At 40.7% G+C, this 16,679-nt stretch overlaps 1 protein-coding gene across 1 annotated transcript in view; it reads left to right on the forward strand.

The window, feature by feature from the left end:
• Positions 1 to 200: 200 nt before the first annotated feature.
• Positions 201 to 16,679, forward strand: part of LOC140303047 (plexin-A2-like) — a 74,250-nt gene continuing 57,771 nt past the window's right edge. Inside the window, exons 1-3 of the mRNA XM_072381641.1 lie at positions 201 to 565; positions 11,239 to 12,589; positions 15,063 to 15,245. Of these exons, the coding sequence (XP_072237742.1) occupies positions 11,366 to 12,589; positions 15,063 to 15,245 (1,407 nt within the window). The 5' untranslated portion in view covers positions 201 to 565; positions 11,239 to 11,365. The remainder of the gene's footprint in view (positions 566 to 11,238; positions 12,590 to 15,062; positions 15,246 to 16,679) is intronic.

The following is a 16,679-nucleotide window of genomic DNA, read 5'->3' on the forward strand; positions in this document are numbered from 1 at the left end:
TTATCTCCATCCACTCCTGATAACACAAAGGAGCATAGTTGGTTATCTAAAAACGTTCATGTCTGCTCTTTATTAAATGTATTACGTATTTCTCAATAGAAATAATTATTACTATTTTATTTAATGAATAAATGAACATTCATTTTTTTATGTGACTTTGTGCCACAGGATGACGCGAAGGAGGCTGGGTCTAAAATGCACACCACCATACGTGAGGTGCAAGTGAACTGATGGGTGACTTCATGTAGCACCGGGATCCTCGCACACACTCAGACAGAGAGAGAGGTCCAGGCATCCTATTGGGAAAAAAAAATCACTCTGAACAAGGCTTGAGGGTCACTGGATACTGGATCTCCTCTTCAGCGGCTGGCCGGGAGATGCACTCTGTTTTTCATTTGACTTTATAAGCTGTGCGTCGCGTCAGCGTAGAATATATTAACCGGCAGTTTTCCTGGCTGTATTCGCACATTTACTGACGGACTGGTGGCAGCGGGACGTTCTTCTCAAACCTCTGCGAAATCACTGGATCTGAGCTACTCATGAATGAGTATCCTCCTATATCAAGGTGAGCAGTCTATCCTTTACTATAAGCGGCTGAAAGGCAGCATGTGGTGCAGCCCAGCAGTTGTGCAGAAGGTGAAAGTTGCGTTGACTTTGACATTGTGCACTTATTTTAAAACGCTTCATGCTTATTATCATATCTCTACTGACCACCTGTGACAAACAGAGATGTGGGCTGATGTTCTGAAAATGCATTTGCTTTAATCAAATTCACAGACAAAAGCACATCAGCACTGTATTAGGTTGGATTCAAATTACAGCATTATCAGGGGATATATTTAATTATACTGTACAAGAGGGCTACAGCTTTCTTGCGTGGATTTATCCAGACTTTGTGAATTATTCTGAGCAGTGCATCATATCAATGGTCAAGAGAAAAAGGAGTGTGAAGTATTAAGCCTGGAGATAGAGTCAGTTGCCCTGCCTCCTCCTGCAGCCTTGGCAGCCAGGGCACAGCACAAGCCACTGGGAAGCTGATAAGTCTGGGCAGGAGCTGGATGAAGCCCTAGTTTGAAAGCAAGCAGAGGTGTAAGCAGTGCCAACCTCAACAATGCATGCTGTTGACCAAGTGCATCTTTGTTCGAGCTCCCTATCTGTGTGTATGTGTATCTGTGAGGTGGCAGAGGGGGTGAGAAGGGGTGGTAGTTGGATCCACAGCTCTTTGACTCTCACCCCTCATGCAAACCAGATGAACTCCCTCTTCTCTCTGTGTGCTCTTGCTGGTCCGGCTTATCTGGCCGGCCAGTTGGACCAGCTTTTATTCTCCAGGCCCTTCCAGAGTGGGTAAAGCCGCTTGTGGAGCGAGAGAGAAAGAGATTGGCTTCTCTCCTGGTGTGCTCATGCCTGTCATGTGCTTCGGCATTTTATCAGTTGCCTGCTAATTTTAGGATTTAAATGAATCTCCACATCATTTTTTCTCTCCCCCTTTCTCTATCTGCTGCATTGATAAGAGTAAATGAAGCTGAGGTTTGGTCTGTGATAATTTCTGTTCTTCTAAAGCGAAGTTGAGGGACAGCTCATCAGAAAGGGTCATTTAGTCCAAATAGAAAACCACATATTACTTATTTTGGTGTTAAATGACAAGACTTGGAGATATCTGTTTGTGAGACTTGAGCTGTGGTCGAACAGCTTCCCTTTAGCTCAGGATTACCGACAAGCTTACGCATGATATGTTTTTATAGGAACTGGGCTAGAAGAAATCTTTCTTAGGGAAACAGTGATTAAAACTGTAGATTAGGCAGTATAACTAGGACATAGTCTAATTTCTCGAAAGACAAGTTGCTGTTGAGGCAGTCAAATGTCATCCCTATTTATTGATTTTGACTAGGATTGAAGTAGAGGGAGATATAAAAAAATCTTGATAAAAGTTCACATTGTGAGGTTTAAGGGGTAAACCATTCTAATTTAATTCCATTTCTATATTTTGATCCACATTTTGATTAGTCTAATATGAAAATACTTAAAAGAGGCTTCTTTAGCTTTTAATATTTTTGAGTTTTAATTCCTTTGTCTTTAACAGTGCTTACTGTGTCAGTTTTGAGAAATACAGGTGAAACTGCATTATTGTGGAGTCTTTTAACCCAGGAGGCAACACTGGACCAGTGTGGGTGAAGTAATTTAGAACATCTGTCTCTGTCATTTTCACCCACAAGCAAGGAGTTAAGTGTTATCTTAGACCTCTACAGAGATTAATGAGCTACTGTAAGTTTAAGAGGATCGAGGGGAGAATGAACGATGAATACACCACTGCAATACTGCAAAAAGGAGGATAAGAAGAAGGAAAATAAAACAGTTCTTGATATAAATGACTACCAGTTCGATCCACGACATTGATTTTGGAGTAATTTTGAATATCAGAGAGTGCAATGTGGGTCAGGGGCAAAGGCGACGCACACTTGCTGCAATAATACATCAGTCGAATTAGTGAATGTAACGCAATTACACGGTGTGTGAGTGCACAGCAGCTCATTGTTACCACCCATAGTTGGAGACCCCCCACCTCCAAGCCTCACCTCTTCCACCAACCGCTACCCCCGTTGCCCATGGAGACACTGATTAAACATGACTGTTCAGATGCTACAGCCTGAGGAAGAAGTCGAGCACCCAGTGTCTGTTGTGTGTGTTAGTGTTTGCATGTGCATGCCCTCATACACATTTGCCTGTTCTATGTGTGCACATGACGTGTCTTTATACATAAGTGTGTACACTGGAGACGAGATAAAAAGAGAGGTGAGTAAGAGGACTATGATAGAGGACAGAAAACTGTGATATGCAACTGACACTGATGGGAGACAAAAAGAGGGGGGAAAAAAAGAACAAAATATGGCAGATCATCAGGCACAGCTGATGTGCTGTTGTCCTCTCTTCCCCCCCCTTCATCCTCCTTTCAATGTTCCCACTTCTACGCGTTTCTGTGTGTTATCCAAGCCCGGAGGGAGGTTGATGCACAGGTGGAGATGAGGAACCTTATGTGAGAGAGAAAGAGAGTAAGAGGTGGAAATAGATAAGTATAGAGAGTGAGAAAGACTAATAAAGGTTGGAAAAGACAGACAGCGAAAGAGAGCTGGTGACAAACAGTGGAGGGGAGAAGTTAGAGGGAGGAGAGGTAAAAGTGGAAAGTGTGCAGCTCACCTGCCAGATGGCAGCTTTGGCAGCACTCAGCATGCAGTCATGGCGGTCCTGCAATATGGTGCATTGCCTCCAGATTGTCACTCCGTTGTTGATACAAACAGTGCAATAACTTTGCTGATGTGTGAGTTTAGCATGATCTTCTTTGGCGCTGGTGTAAGGAGGCAGCATATGGTTGTAAAAAAGCTGACAAAGATGAGGAAATATTTTTATCTCTGAAAAGTTATGGCTCATTACTTTTTAAGTTTGACAAGTTGTAATCTGTTCTTTCTTTAAAGTGCACTTAAGTATCTATGCACATGAAAATTGTAATGAGTATAACTCTTTAGTTGAACTTGACTGTGGAGACACAAAACTAGAACATTTCAATCAGTATTTCTATTACTTTGAAAGATGTCTTAATTAGCCAGATTTTGAAAGTCTAACTTGCAAAATGCAGAGTATAGTATTTTATAAATGAACGTAACTTTGTTCAACAAAGTCATGATATCTCAGCTTTTGTTTGCACTGATTTTTACAGACCTTCAGTGATAAATTACTTCTCTTTAACTAGTCATCTATGCCAGGTTTGGATGTCTTCAAAACTCATTTTCATTTTATAAAGTCTCATACATCTCATGATCAGGGAGCAAAAAACATTAAATTTTAAAAAATTGTCAACTGAAATATGGCAATTTGATACAGAAATAAAATGCAAAGACTAGAAATGTGTAGTTTCACATTGTAAATGTTTATTCTTATTTAAAATGCGTTTGATGAAACCAGCTCCTGGTTTCTGGAGCGTATGATTTAAATACTTTTTTTTTCCTCAATTCAGTTTTTTTCTGTAGATAAGTTGGAAGCAGACCAAAATAGCTTCATGAATTAGATCATGCCACTGTTTAAGTCCAGAGAGGACGAAGCAGATCATCCAAGCCAATCATGTAATGTACAGTGCTGTGTAGCGTTTTTTAGGTTTGTGAGGAAGCATGTATCCAATGCATGTAAGCACTGCAAACATTGCCATAATCCCGCACAGACATAAAAGGAGTGGCAGCTAGTCTCTTTTTGGCCTCAAAGGACTTTATTAGAAAGAAAACCCGGTTTTAGCATCAGTTTTTGAATATGAGCTGTAAATGAGAGAGAATCATCTCATCGAATTCCTAGAAACTTGTATTGTGATTTTTTGTCAATTTCTTATTGTTGTGATAAGAGGATGATAATTAAAGAGCTTTGGTTTCTATCCGTTGCGTTATGCCAGCTTTCAAAACAAGTTTTAAATCAAACAAATTGCTCAGGACAGTTTTAAAAGCTTAATATTTCCAAAACTGGAGAATTACAGGACAATATCAACTTGTTTTTGTTTCTCCTTGTTCCCTGGAGAGCAAGATCATTTGGTGGAACCTGCTGAATGCATAGTCTGGCATTGTCTTACAAAAAAAGCAAGCAACCAGTTCCTGGAAATTGCACATTTGATTGCCCAGTGGGAACATCTGCAAAATGGTCATCATCAGGTTACATGTTCTAGAAGCAGAGTATCTGCACTACAACTGAGACTGCTGCATCATAATCTGCCCTTGGCAGCCACAAACCAAGTGGGACTTGGCTTAATAGACTTAGAGTATTCAATTTTAATTTGAGGATCAAGTTGTGTTAGAAAGCACAGGTTAAAGTGAAGAAAAGTAATCTGCTTTGTAAGTGTTAACCTGAAGAATCTTTTGTCAAAAAAAAAAGAAAAATCAAAAACTTGTGTCCCTTCCAGTAAATTTATATTTGAGGGAAATTTACCTTTGTCTGTGGTCCTGGTAGGGTGGCTCGCTAGGGTGCTGCACATCTATCCAGACTGTTTCTATTTCTGTGCATTTTATTAAAAATTATTCAAGTGACTGAATAATAAAAGTTAAATTTGGAAACAAACTGAGCAGATCTAACCACAGATATGGACTGATATAATCTGTGCAGATGCTTGCATTAGTACAGAATTTTAATGAATGGTCACCATAGGCCTCATTTGCAATATGGATTAAATGTTAATTGGTTTTGGGAGCAGCAGATATACTTAGAGGTTAAAGTGAAACTTGTGGAATAGTGTAGTATATGTACCATCTCTCCTCCCCTTTCCTGTTCCTTGTTGCCTCACTCGCCGTCTATCACTGTCTCCTCTTGCTCATAGTGATTTGTCAGCAGTGGAGGTAGCAGCTGTTCCTTTTGCATTGTAATTTCTTTGATCGTAATTATTCGTGCCAGCTTCTCCCAACCTTGGCATCTTCTACCCCACAAAGCCATATGGGCAAAGAGGGAGGAAGCAACGAAAACATGCAGGCTTCTTTGGAATAGTTCTTTGATTTCCGTGTGCAGTGGTGTGAGAATTATGAACATATGTGCTTCACAGCTTCACGTGGATGCACTGTATCTCTGTTTTTGATTATTTTTCTCATTCATACATTTGCTGGAGTCTAGTGGCTGCCAAATGTAATGTATTTTTACTGTCAGTTCCCTTTGATATATGCATGCAAAGGCAATATAGCCCAGCACATCTGTAAGAGAATCTGTCTGAGCAAATGTAGAACTTTATTTTACAGAAAGTCCACTCAAACGAGAGAATACAGAGACTCAGAAGAGGGGGAGCAGACAATAAGATTACAGCTATTTTGGAGGATGGATAACAGACTAGTAGTTATTGAGCCAAATAAAACAGCTCACAGCTAGTGAGCTGTTCTGAATCTGTCTCAGGGTAAGAGCATGCTCGAATTATACTCCTCTTGTTCTGTGTTTCCTTCAGTCAGTGTCCACTTATCACTATGAACCACATTGTACTCCTCTTTTTACTCGTTGTTTTTCTTCTTGCATCTAAGTAGCACTAAGAATGAGGCGTCCTGGGCAGTCAATGCAGCACAGCACTACACACACATGCTGTCTGGCTCCAAAGCAAACACAGCTCACTCTGTCTTGTTCTGCAATCGCTGAATTATAGAAGACTCTGGATTGCACTCGAACTGCATGGGTTTTCATCACAGCGCTGGGGGTCACTTTGACTCTCCCCTCTACACTCATCATATATGCAATGCAAGGGCTTCGGCAGTTGAGATGAGCCAGTTTGAGGTCACCATTAACCAGGAAAGACTGACAATGAAATTTATGGTGGAGAAGACAGAACTGAGGAGAAGGAAGGGAGGAGAAAGGCATGCATGGTTAAATCTAACAGTGGCAGCAGTGCCCTTCATCTGCTCCTGGCTCTTAACAGCAATTTCAGATATAGTAGTGTATCTGCATGTATAATGCATACAACCTGAGATAATGGCATGAATTGCAGAGCAGGCTGCTGACAGTGTTGTGGTGATGTGTTGGAACTGATCCCCTAAGTCACATTTGCCTCTGTCCAGGCTCCCTGTAGCATCCTACAGTTATTACAAGCAGAGCGTGTTGCAAAGACATAGTGCTGTTTTACTGCTCCCTGCAGACATCCTCCCCTACTCTACTACCAAGATTAGTGGCTGGCTAGAGAGTCCTAAACCCTGCAATAACTGTACTGACCAATAAACTAAACAACAAGCATTGAGAAAAGGCTGATATGAAAACAATGCTGTAACACACAGACAAGCGATTTTCAAAGTATCAGTATTGGTAATCCAAAAAATAAATAAGTTGTTATGAGATCCCCCATCCCCATTGAGAGAAATATCTGGGGAAAATGCCATTGTTTGAATTTACATTGTAGTAAATTAACTGGAGGCTGGCTATCATAAAGTTCCACTGTGTGGCTTCAAGTTGAACATATCCCGTGGGTGTCTGCAGTGTGGGCATGCATGTTACACATTATGCCTTCTGAGGCCTGAGTCTGTGTTTCTGTGATAGGAAGACCGAGTCCGTCGCCCCGGGCCTCCCCTCCACAATGCAGCCACAGATAAAACACGGTGGGCTGATCACAAAACATTGCTTCTTCTAATAAACTCCACTGGTCCCTTGTGATTCACTATGACATTAATTTAAAAGTCATCATTAATAAAGACGGCATTTTCATGTCCTAATTCCCAGACTCATCACTGTAGGTACCAGCGACAGCCCCTGGCCCTGGCTTTCTGGCTCCCTCCTCCTTTCTGTCTACCACGTTTGACCTACTTCTGTCTCCACAACATTGTAAACAGATCTACTAATTGCCTTCATTTATTCATTTGGAAGTCAAGTTCTGTTGCGTCTGGCGCCCTCCCAGCCCATTCATGTGTAACGTGTACAACACTGTCCCTTCCCCCATAGACTCTTCTCTGTGTATTTGCTGAAAACCTCAGACAAAAGTATCTCACGTGAGTTTAGAAGTTAAAAGTGCAAACACTGTTTAGAAATAGAGCAGCAGTTTTCCCCCCTCACAATCTAAACTGATTTCCAAGAGGAAACTTCTACAAACTTCTTTCATATCTCCAAAAACCCAAAGGTGCAAAAAAATTTCACAAAGTTCTCCTGCACAGCCAGATTGTAATCATGAGGACAGAAGCTGTTATGACTATTGTAGTTCTGACAGATTTCCGCCCCGTGGTCTTATACTGTTATTGCCTTTGTGCAGCTTTAGAAATCTAGGACACAAAAACAACAGCAAAAAAAACCTAACAGTTTTTATCACCTCTGAAGCGAGTGACAATGACTCCCATTGTTGACTAAGTGTGAGAGCATAGATCTATCTTCTGACCTTTAGAAAGATCACGACACAGTCTGTCAGCAGTGTTCCCAATCTCACACAAATCTATAATACCAAAACACAAACAAGATAAAGTCGAACACCGTGCTGTTTCTGCTAAATCTGTCATTGTTTTATGAGATAAGAAAATCATGTTGCCATCCTATCCCTGGTGTTTGAAAATATTACATTCACTAAAGGAGAAAGTTAAAAAAATATATAAATAATCTTAATTCAAAATTGGGACTTTTTGACCATTTGGAATTTAAACATAAGGTATCCGTCCGCAAACCTGTAATCGTCATTACAACAGAAATTATGGAGAGCATTCCAAAAAATTCAAGTGTTGTCAGCTCATTTCAATTAACTGGAGCTTGCAACTTTACCACAAGAACAATGCTAACTAAACACATCATGCAGTCAAACCTAAAGTATAAAACCGATGTATAAAGATAAACAAGGAAATAGCTGAATATTTGAATTCATCTCTGAAGGCAGATGGATTAAATAAATATAAAAATAAGTGACAATTCCTTCTGTCCCATGAATCATGCCTCACAAGGTGCTACAGAGGCTGTGACAGCATTTCAACACAATAAAAGCTAAACCTACGGGATGGATTTGGTTCCACTGATCTTGATCCAGGTCAAAGGGTTATGTTTGTGGAGAACAAGAGGCCGGCTTCTCCCTCCTTTGCATTGTGATTGGTGCCCGCTGAGAGCTTGCGTCCCCAGTGGCCTCTGGAAACCATGTTCCTGTGTGTGAGTGTGAATGAGTCACGTCTGGACTGGAGTGTGTCTGAGAGTGGTGAGGCGGAGAATTCAGTGGGGAGGACTGCGCAGGGCGAAGAGCTGTCTCTATAATCCAGGGTAAACACTGAGCAGCATGACTGCACGCCTTAGACGTGACCAGAGCCGGTAGAACAGAAATGGATGAAATGATGAGGCTGCTGCTGGACTGCATGCCTGCCCAGCTCTGCTCCTGATTTCTCCTCTGTTCTGGAACACCTCACAGAATTTGAGAGGGATATTCTCAACACCAAATTAACCTCTGGGTGGCACTGCTGGGGTCTGTTGTTTAAGGTCACGCCAGGCTCAAATCTGGCTCTGTAAATATCATTTTATCTGTTATTTACAGTTGGACCTCAAGAGCACAGTCTTACTTTTTATTTCTTGATAAAAATAGGAGAGTGCTTGAGGCCTGGAGAAAGATTTCTGGATAAAGCGCCCCCAAAAAAATATCAAAGTTCTTTACCTGGAATCTTACTGTGTGACTCAAATAAAAGAAATTCAGACTAACAGGACCCCACTGTACTCCACGAAACAGAGACATCTCAGTCAGTGATTAATTTTATAGCGCTTTAACAGCATGCAATGAACAAGCTAATGAATCCACTTCCAAATGGAGCTTTAGAGCATTGCATGGTATTCTTTTTTCTAAAAAGCCTGCATTGCAAACAGAAGAAAGATTCGGAAAAAGGTTTGCACACCAGGGTACAAATATTTCTGATGACCACTGGTCTAAGCTTTTTGCTTTACTAAATATTATCCCTGCGCCTGCTGAAAACATGTCAACAATGTCTGAATATTTTTTCACATGAAAAGGACAAATTAACACAAAAACTGGCTCAGGGACGATTTGAGGGATTTCCAGTAGGAATTTACTGGATGGTGTTTTGCCCAAAATAGATATGATGTAAGTACTAAAGCCAACATGTTCTCCAAAGAAGAAATGAAGAAACGAAAAGGAAAGAAGCTTTTCTCATGTTACATTTTGAGTAAAGGGAAAGAGTTTAAAGATAGTGAAAAGCATTATAGGATCGGCTCATTAGCTCAATGTCATCTGTTAAAGCAAACACTGAACTTCAAATTTGAATGCGGCAGTTCAGTGTGTGGCAGTTAGTACTCTTCAGTGGCCAATTATTGGTGGAGTTGCTCACACTGAGCCTGCCAAATTGAGCAGAGTAGGTCGAGACACTTGAGTGACTTGCCCCCCTTTGTGAGCATGGTGGGACAGATGGACAGAAGATGCTGGAGTGGAGCTGGAGTTGGCCCAGCCAGCTCAGTATCAGTCCATCCGCTTCTTCGCTGGCTCCAGCTCAACGCAGCCGGACGTCCTGTTAGTCAGCCAATTGAGAGCACCCACTGCATCATGACCCCCACATTAGGATCTGACATGGCTGTCTTCATTTAACCTTTACTTATACCAGGAAGTCTCGCTGAGAAAACACCCTGTTTATGTTCATGCCAGCCAAAAAGGACAGTTGGATTTGAGGAAAAGCCTTCTAGCATTCAGCAGGAAATTTAAAGAGGCATTTAGGTGAGTCAGGTTGATTGAGAAAAATGTTTTAGAAGAGTGTGTAGGGGGCTCTTGTGTAATAATGGAGACAACAAAGAGGAGAAAGAAACGACCTTTGAGGGAAGAGCTTCTGGTGACATGCAGACAGATTTGGGTGATGTGGATGTCTCAATTTATGGTGCAAACTCTTTTCAAGGCAGGTTTTTTATTCCATTAATGAACATAATTGAAGTAACAACATATGTTAGATTATAAATAATGCTTATATCGACTTCTTTTAACCCCCGGTCTTTATTTTGAGATACAAACTTTTTTTTTTCTATAATAATCTCATTTAGTCTCATCTACATCTGAAGCACCATCAGACTAAATAATAGTAATATCAACTGGAAAAAAAATTAAAAAAATCAGTCAACCCATTTATCATCTGTGTGTTTAACTCATCCATCTTTCAGTCAATCACGTGTTTGATGGACATTGCTTGTTCTGTGAAAATATCCCCATAAAATATGCTAATGAAATTAAACAGGGAAGTGTGAGAGTTGATGCTGCCTGGCCCTGAATCTCTAATGACTCCATGCCGTCCCAGGAAAAAGCCTGATTAATTTAGGAATGGACCGCAGTGGAAAGTGATTAATTCCTTCTGGATTCAACCATTTAAATGAACAAGGAGGAGGGGAGAAGGGAAAACAGGAAGCCCAAACTATGTATGCATAATTAATACATTTGGATCATGTAATTAGCCACCCAAACAGACGGGACGCACTGCTACATTGTGTCAGTGCTTTGTTCAAGTGGCAGGCAAGTTAGTTTTCTTTTACAAAGAGACAATTATAATGAGCCCCCGTTAGAAAGGGGGGATATTGGACCATCTCTTCATTGCTAGTAAATTCGTGGAGACAGTTTAAACAAATGATTACTTGTTTCTTTGATTTCTCATATGTTTGACTATGCAGAGATAAAGGAGATGATATGCACATATATTTTCTGACTTTTTAGATAAAATGTCTGTTGAAATCTTGAAGGCAGTGTGTCCCACTTGAAAGAATCATGGATTTTCTTTTTGAATTTAAAAGCATTTTTCTCTTTTTTTTCTTTTTCAGAATTATGTGAAGATAACATTTGAAGCACAAGACCACACTTCAGCTCATCTTTTTCGGCGCAGTCCTGCTCCTTGCTAGCACACTATCCCACTTGTCTGAGCTCAGCATTTTTTGGAGCCCTGTGGGGATGGGGATGTGCTCGGATAAAGGATGGACTTACCACAGCCTTCCTAAAGGTCACTGTCCTCTAAAGGTCATGTCATGGCCCTTTGCCCTGTGGTTATTGACTCTGATCTGTATGAATCAAACGGCGACCCTTGGACAGACTATAAACACCTTTCAATCAGAGAGGAAGGAATGGTCATTAAACCATCTGACAGTGCATCAGTCTACTGGGGCTCTGTACATTGGCGCCATCAACCGAATCTACAAGTTGTCTGCTAATCTCACCCTCCTGGTGTCTCATGATACAGGGCCAGAGTATGACAACAAAGCATGTTATCCACCACTGATTGTCCAGCCCTGTTCTGAGCCTTTGGCCTCCACTGACAATGTTAACAAACTGTTGCTCATCGACTACTCTCACAACCGGCTGCTGGCCTGTGGCAGTCTCTACCAGGGTGTCTGTAAACTGATGAGGCTGGATGACTTGTTCATCCTTGTTGAGCCCACGCATAAGAAAGAGCACTATCTGTCCAGTGACAACCAGACAGGGACTATGTACGGTGTTGTTGTGCCCTCCCAGGGTCAGGATGCCACTCTGTACATTGGTACTGCTGTTGGTGGTAAACAAGATTACTTTCCAACTATCTCCAGTCGTAAACTCCCTCGTGACCCAGAATCCTCTGCTATGCTGGACTACGAGCTTCACACTGACTTTGTTTCATCCCTCATCAAAATCCCTTCAGACACACTGGCTCTTGTTCCGCACTTTGACATCTATTACATCTATGGCTTCTCTAGCGGAAGCTTTGTCTACTTCATGACTGTCCAGCCAGAGACTCCAGAGAACGGAATGCCTGCAGGCAGCTCCCCAGTTGACCTTTTTTACACATCCCGTATCATCCGCCTCTGCAAAGGTGACAAGAAGTTTCACTCATATGTGTCACTTCCTATGGGGTGCATACACAAAGGCGAGGAGTACCGTCTGCTGCAGGCAGCTTACCTGTCTAAGGCAGGCAGGGTGCTGGCTAAGTCGCTCAACATCAGTGCCCAGGAGGACGTGCTCTTTGCAGTGTTCTCTAAGGGACAAAAGCAGTACCACGACCCTTCAGATCACTCTGCTCTCTGCATCTTCACCATCCAAGACATCAACACACGCATTAAGGAGCGGCTACAATCCTGCTACCAAGGAGAGGGAAACCTGGAGCTGCACTGGCTGCTGGGAAAGGACGTACAGTGCACCAAGGCGGTAGGTGGAGTGTAGAAAAGGTGTAGCCCACCCCATGACATGCATTTATTTTGGCCAGCTATGAATCCTCCATAATTACAAAAGATGGCTTTTGGTTGCCCCACAACTTCTATTGCAGCTTAATACCTTATAGGCAGGCAGTCTGTGCTATGCTGAAGAAACCTTCAGGATTCAGGATCCTATTAGAGCAGGAGAGCTGGGGGAGATTAATTTCACAATGCTAATCAGAGGAGTTTTGTATGGAGCTTTGATATCATTTAGGAGTTTGGGCACCGACTCCCACCTCCTTCTCCTCCCTTTTCTTTCCCTCTCTCTCCCCATCTTCTTCATTCTGTTCTTGTCGCTGTCAGCAGTACTTGAACCCTCTGAGACCTGTTCTTGATCTTGAGAAAAGGGCTTTCTTGTAAATGTCCAAGTCTGAGCCTTTGTGAGAGCTATAATTCTGCATAATAAGCAGTCCTCATGGAAATGAGTTGAAAGCGAATCATAAAAACAAAGATATCAATCACATAAATTGCTCTGGTGATTCTCAACTTGTACTGTGATTACGCCATGCTATCAAATAAATAACATGTAATGTTATTCATAAAAGCAGCTAATGGAGAAAAAGGACACATAATGATTCAATAAATTCGGTCTCGGTGCACATAACCAAAAGGCTTTGTTTCTAAAATGGACAGCAATATAAAAAAAATTGGCCACTCTTGCATCTTATTGGACACATGATTATTTAGTTAGTCAGAGTTCAACTGCATAGTGCTTCCAGAGGCGTACTAGTATGGTTTTGATGCCAGTTCTACTGTTATACGGATCATGATTAAAAAAAAAAACAGGATGATTGTTGTCTGCTGTTTTACTGACAGGTAAAAAGTTACAAATACTCAAGATTAACAGTGGTGAATTTAAGAGATTAGATAGATATTTTAATGTGCTCATGTTCACACTGAAAATGCTACCGCTAATATTGTGTACGCGAAGCTAAGGCTGATAAGAAGGACTTTTGTTTTATAAGTGTTCCCTGTTGGAAATCAGTGTCAGTTAAACAGAAGAAAATACATTTGACGTTGGACAAACATTGGATTTTGGGTTGAGATGAAAACTGGGTTGACAACAAGCTTTAATGTTGGACAGATGATGCATTATGATTCCCAAACACCATGACTACCATGATATATATATGTAAAAATACATACCGGTAGATAGATATGTTGGCAATGCTTCTCTCATTGTGTTACTGTCATACAGTAACACTCTAATTTCTGGAATTTTAGACTGGCAGATTGCAGAAGCAGACAGGATTTAACACTGCCTTATTTAATCCTAAAAACGGTAATTAGATTTGGCTCCGATTTGGCATTACTGTTGAATTCAGATAGGGTCAAAAAACAACTGTGATTGAATTCTGGCTGTGAGCACTGATTGTCTGCTGGTATCAGCTGGCTCTTCTTGGCTTGGAATGTCAGTTACATGTTTTTGTAAAAGATGCAATGTATTGAAGAAACATTTAGTATTTAGTATTCATTTTACAGATTATTATAATGCTGTCATATAAACCTATGGTGGTAGAACTTTAGCAAAGTAACATATATCAGTTTGTTAAATGAACACATAACAGACACTGCAGTCTTGAAAACATATGAAAAATATTCCAGTAAATGTATTTTAGTTATATGTCACTATATTGCTAGCCTTGAATTGATAGTCTTGAAAAAGAGTTTAACACTCTATAGATTTTTTTAATTAATTTTTTTTATTTATAAGCTTAAAGGTCAGAAGGGGAAAGAGTCAGGTGGGGTGATACATAAACTTTGTGCTAAGCTCACTTCACTAATCACATTCGGTAAAAACATGTAACTTGATGGAGGAAGAAGCACAGTACATAAGAAGTGCATAAGAAGTAGGGGATGTGAACTAAGAAATTAACAGCCCTAAAAAAGTGTTTCTATATACTAAGTGACAGGCAATTAGCAAAGGTTTGAGGTGCATGTTAGTAGATCCAATTGGACTGCTAAGCATGCAGCTCTCCTTGATGCTTAATCAAAACCTGACATCTCATGTGCTGTGTGTTTGTGTGATGTCAGATCAAGCAATCTAAAAATCACAGAAACAGGCGCAAAATACTCAGCGTTTCTCGTGTTGCCATCAGCAATTAAGTCTGCTCTATAAATTCAGCTGCTCCAAGGCTTGTTGGGAAGCCCAGCAGCCCAAAACCCTTTTGATGTACCATTTTTAACCCTGAAAATTGTGCACTTTATGCTTGTTAGACTTACCAGAAGTCAGTCTGAATTCTCATCTTATATTTGCATGTGTCTACAGTGATCTCCGTACCCCACTCATTCTCTTCATCTTGTTTAATTGATCTTCAGTTACCTTCTTTAATCTCTCATCCTCATTCCTTATCTTTTTCCCTCTTTTTCTTTCTTTTATTTACTCATGTTTTCTTCATCCTCACATCCTACCTCTCTCCCCACAGCCTGTTCCCATTGATGATCACTTCTGTGGACTGGATATAAACCAACCCCTGGGGGGTTCCCAGCTGGTGTCGGGTCAGACAGTGTTCACTGAGAGCAGGGACAGGCTGACCTCTGTCACTTCTTATGTCTACAATGGACACAGTGTGGTCTTCCTGGGCACCAGGGGTGGACGACTGAAGAAGGTAAGAGGAGCAACACTCTGACAGTTGAAGACAAGCATGTAAGGCTTTATCTTTCTTCCACAAGAATTATTTGGTAGTTTACAGTGAATTGTTCATTCTCAAGAGATGAAACCAGATCTTTTTGATGATGTATCATTTCCTGCCCAGAGCACAACAATGACTTCTCATGGCTGGTGGTGATCCAATGAAATCTCTGCCTCTCAGCATTAGGTTCTGAATACTGATGCAAAATGTTGTCTGGTCCCAGGGTTGTGAATCGTCACCCTCAGATTTGTGTGATTACAATGGCTCTGATGATGTGCTCACTAACAGTTGTTTTTGTGCAATCAGAGCTTACTATGTAAGATTAAGAATGTGTACATCATCTTCCTTCAAATAAGCTTAGCTGCACTGAAGTAAAACAGAAACAGACAAGTGTGGATGAGTAGTTGGAAGTCCAAAGAAATAAATACAAACCTTTAAACCAATGTCTTTCTAGTATAACTGTTTGGACAAATTGCACAGTCATTGCTTGACAACACACCCCTTTGCAAGATTCAAAGCTTTTAAAAACTTTTTGTAGCCAACAAAGACTCTTTCAGTTATTTATTTGGGGGATTTTTGCCCATTCTTCCTTAAATGGTATCTAATTCTGTGAAATTCGTGAGCTATCCATTTTGCCTTGGTCCTTCGAGTTCTAGCTGCAGGGTTAAGATGGTATTTCAGTAGTGATGTTTGGAGGACTTTGATGACCATGGCAAAAGCTTCAGTGTGCTCCTCTTGAGGGAGTTCATTGTTGATTTTTAGATCATATCCTGCTGTAGAAACCAACAACTTTTCATCTTCAGAATATGTAATTTAAAATTTTCATCCCTTCCACTTTCCCTTTCACTGTCCCACTGGCAGGAACAAACCCCATGCTTAAAAAGGAGGTTTTCTTTTCATAAGATGCTTTCCTGAGCTTCTATTTTACCTTCTTCTGGTGAAAATTCCTGAGAGTCTTAAAGGCAATCAAGAGTTTTGACGTGCCCTTCAAACATTTCTCAAAGTGCTTTACGACAGACCTTAACGGTATTCCAGTTCACTGCCAATTCTTTAAGAGACTACAGAAAGAAAAGAAAAAAAATATTTTCAAGTGGTTGTAAGGGGTTTGAACTCTCTAAATTTAGCCTCCAAAAAAAGCTAATTAAGGTGCAATCGTTATTAAATGAGCACATTAAAATACATGGGGTTGCACAAACTTTTGTATAATTTTCTTTTTTCACTCTAAAATATAAACACTAATATTGTTTAGAAATGTAATATTTAATGTTCACTCTTTTGGAGATGACTATCAAATATTTTGACTATGGGTGCCCAAACTTTTGCACGCTGTCACACATTTAAACAAAATAAGGTTGTCCATCACGCTGAAGGCCTGACACCAAAACAATGAAGGTGCACTTCAGTGTCTTT

The sequence above is a fragment of the Leuresthes tenuis genome, unplaced genomic scaffold (assembly GCF_036924035.1).
Source record: "Leuresthes tenuis unplaced genomic scaffold, fLeuTen1.0.hap1 SCAF_3, whole genome shotgun sequence".
In the NCBI taxonomy this organism is placed as follows: domain Eukaryota; kingdom Metazoa; phylum Chordata; class Actinopteri; order Atheriniformes; family Atherinopsidae; genus Leuresthes; species Leuresthes tenuis.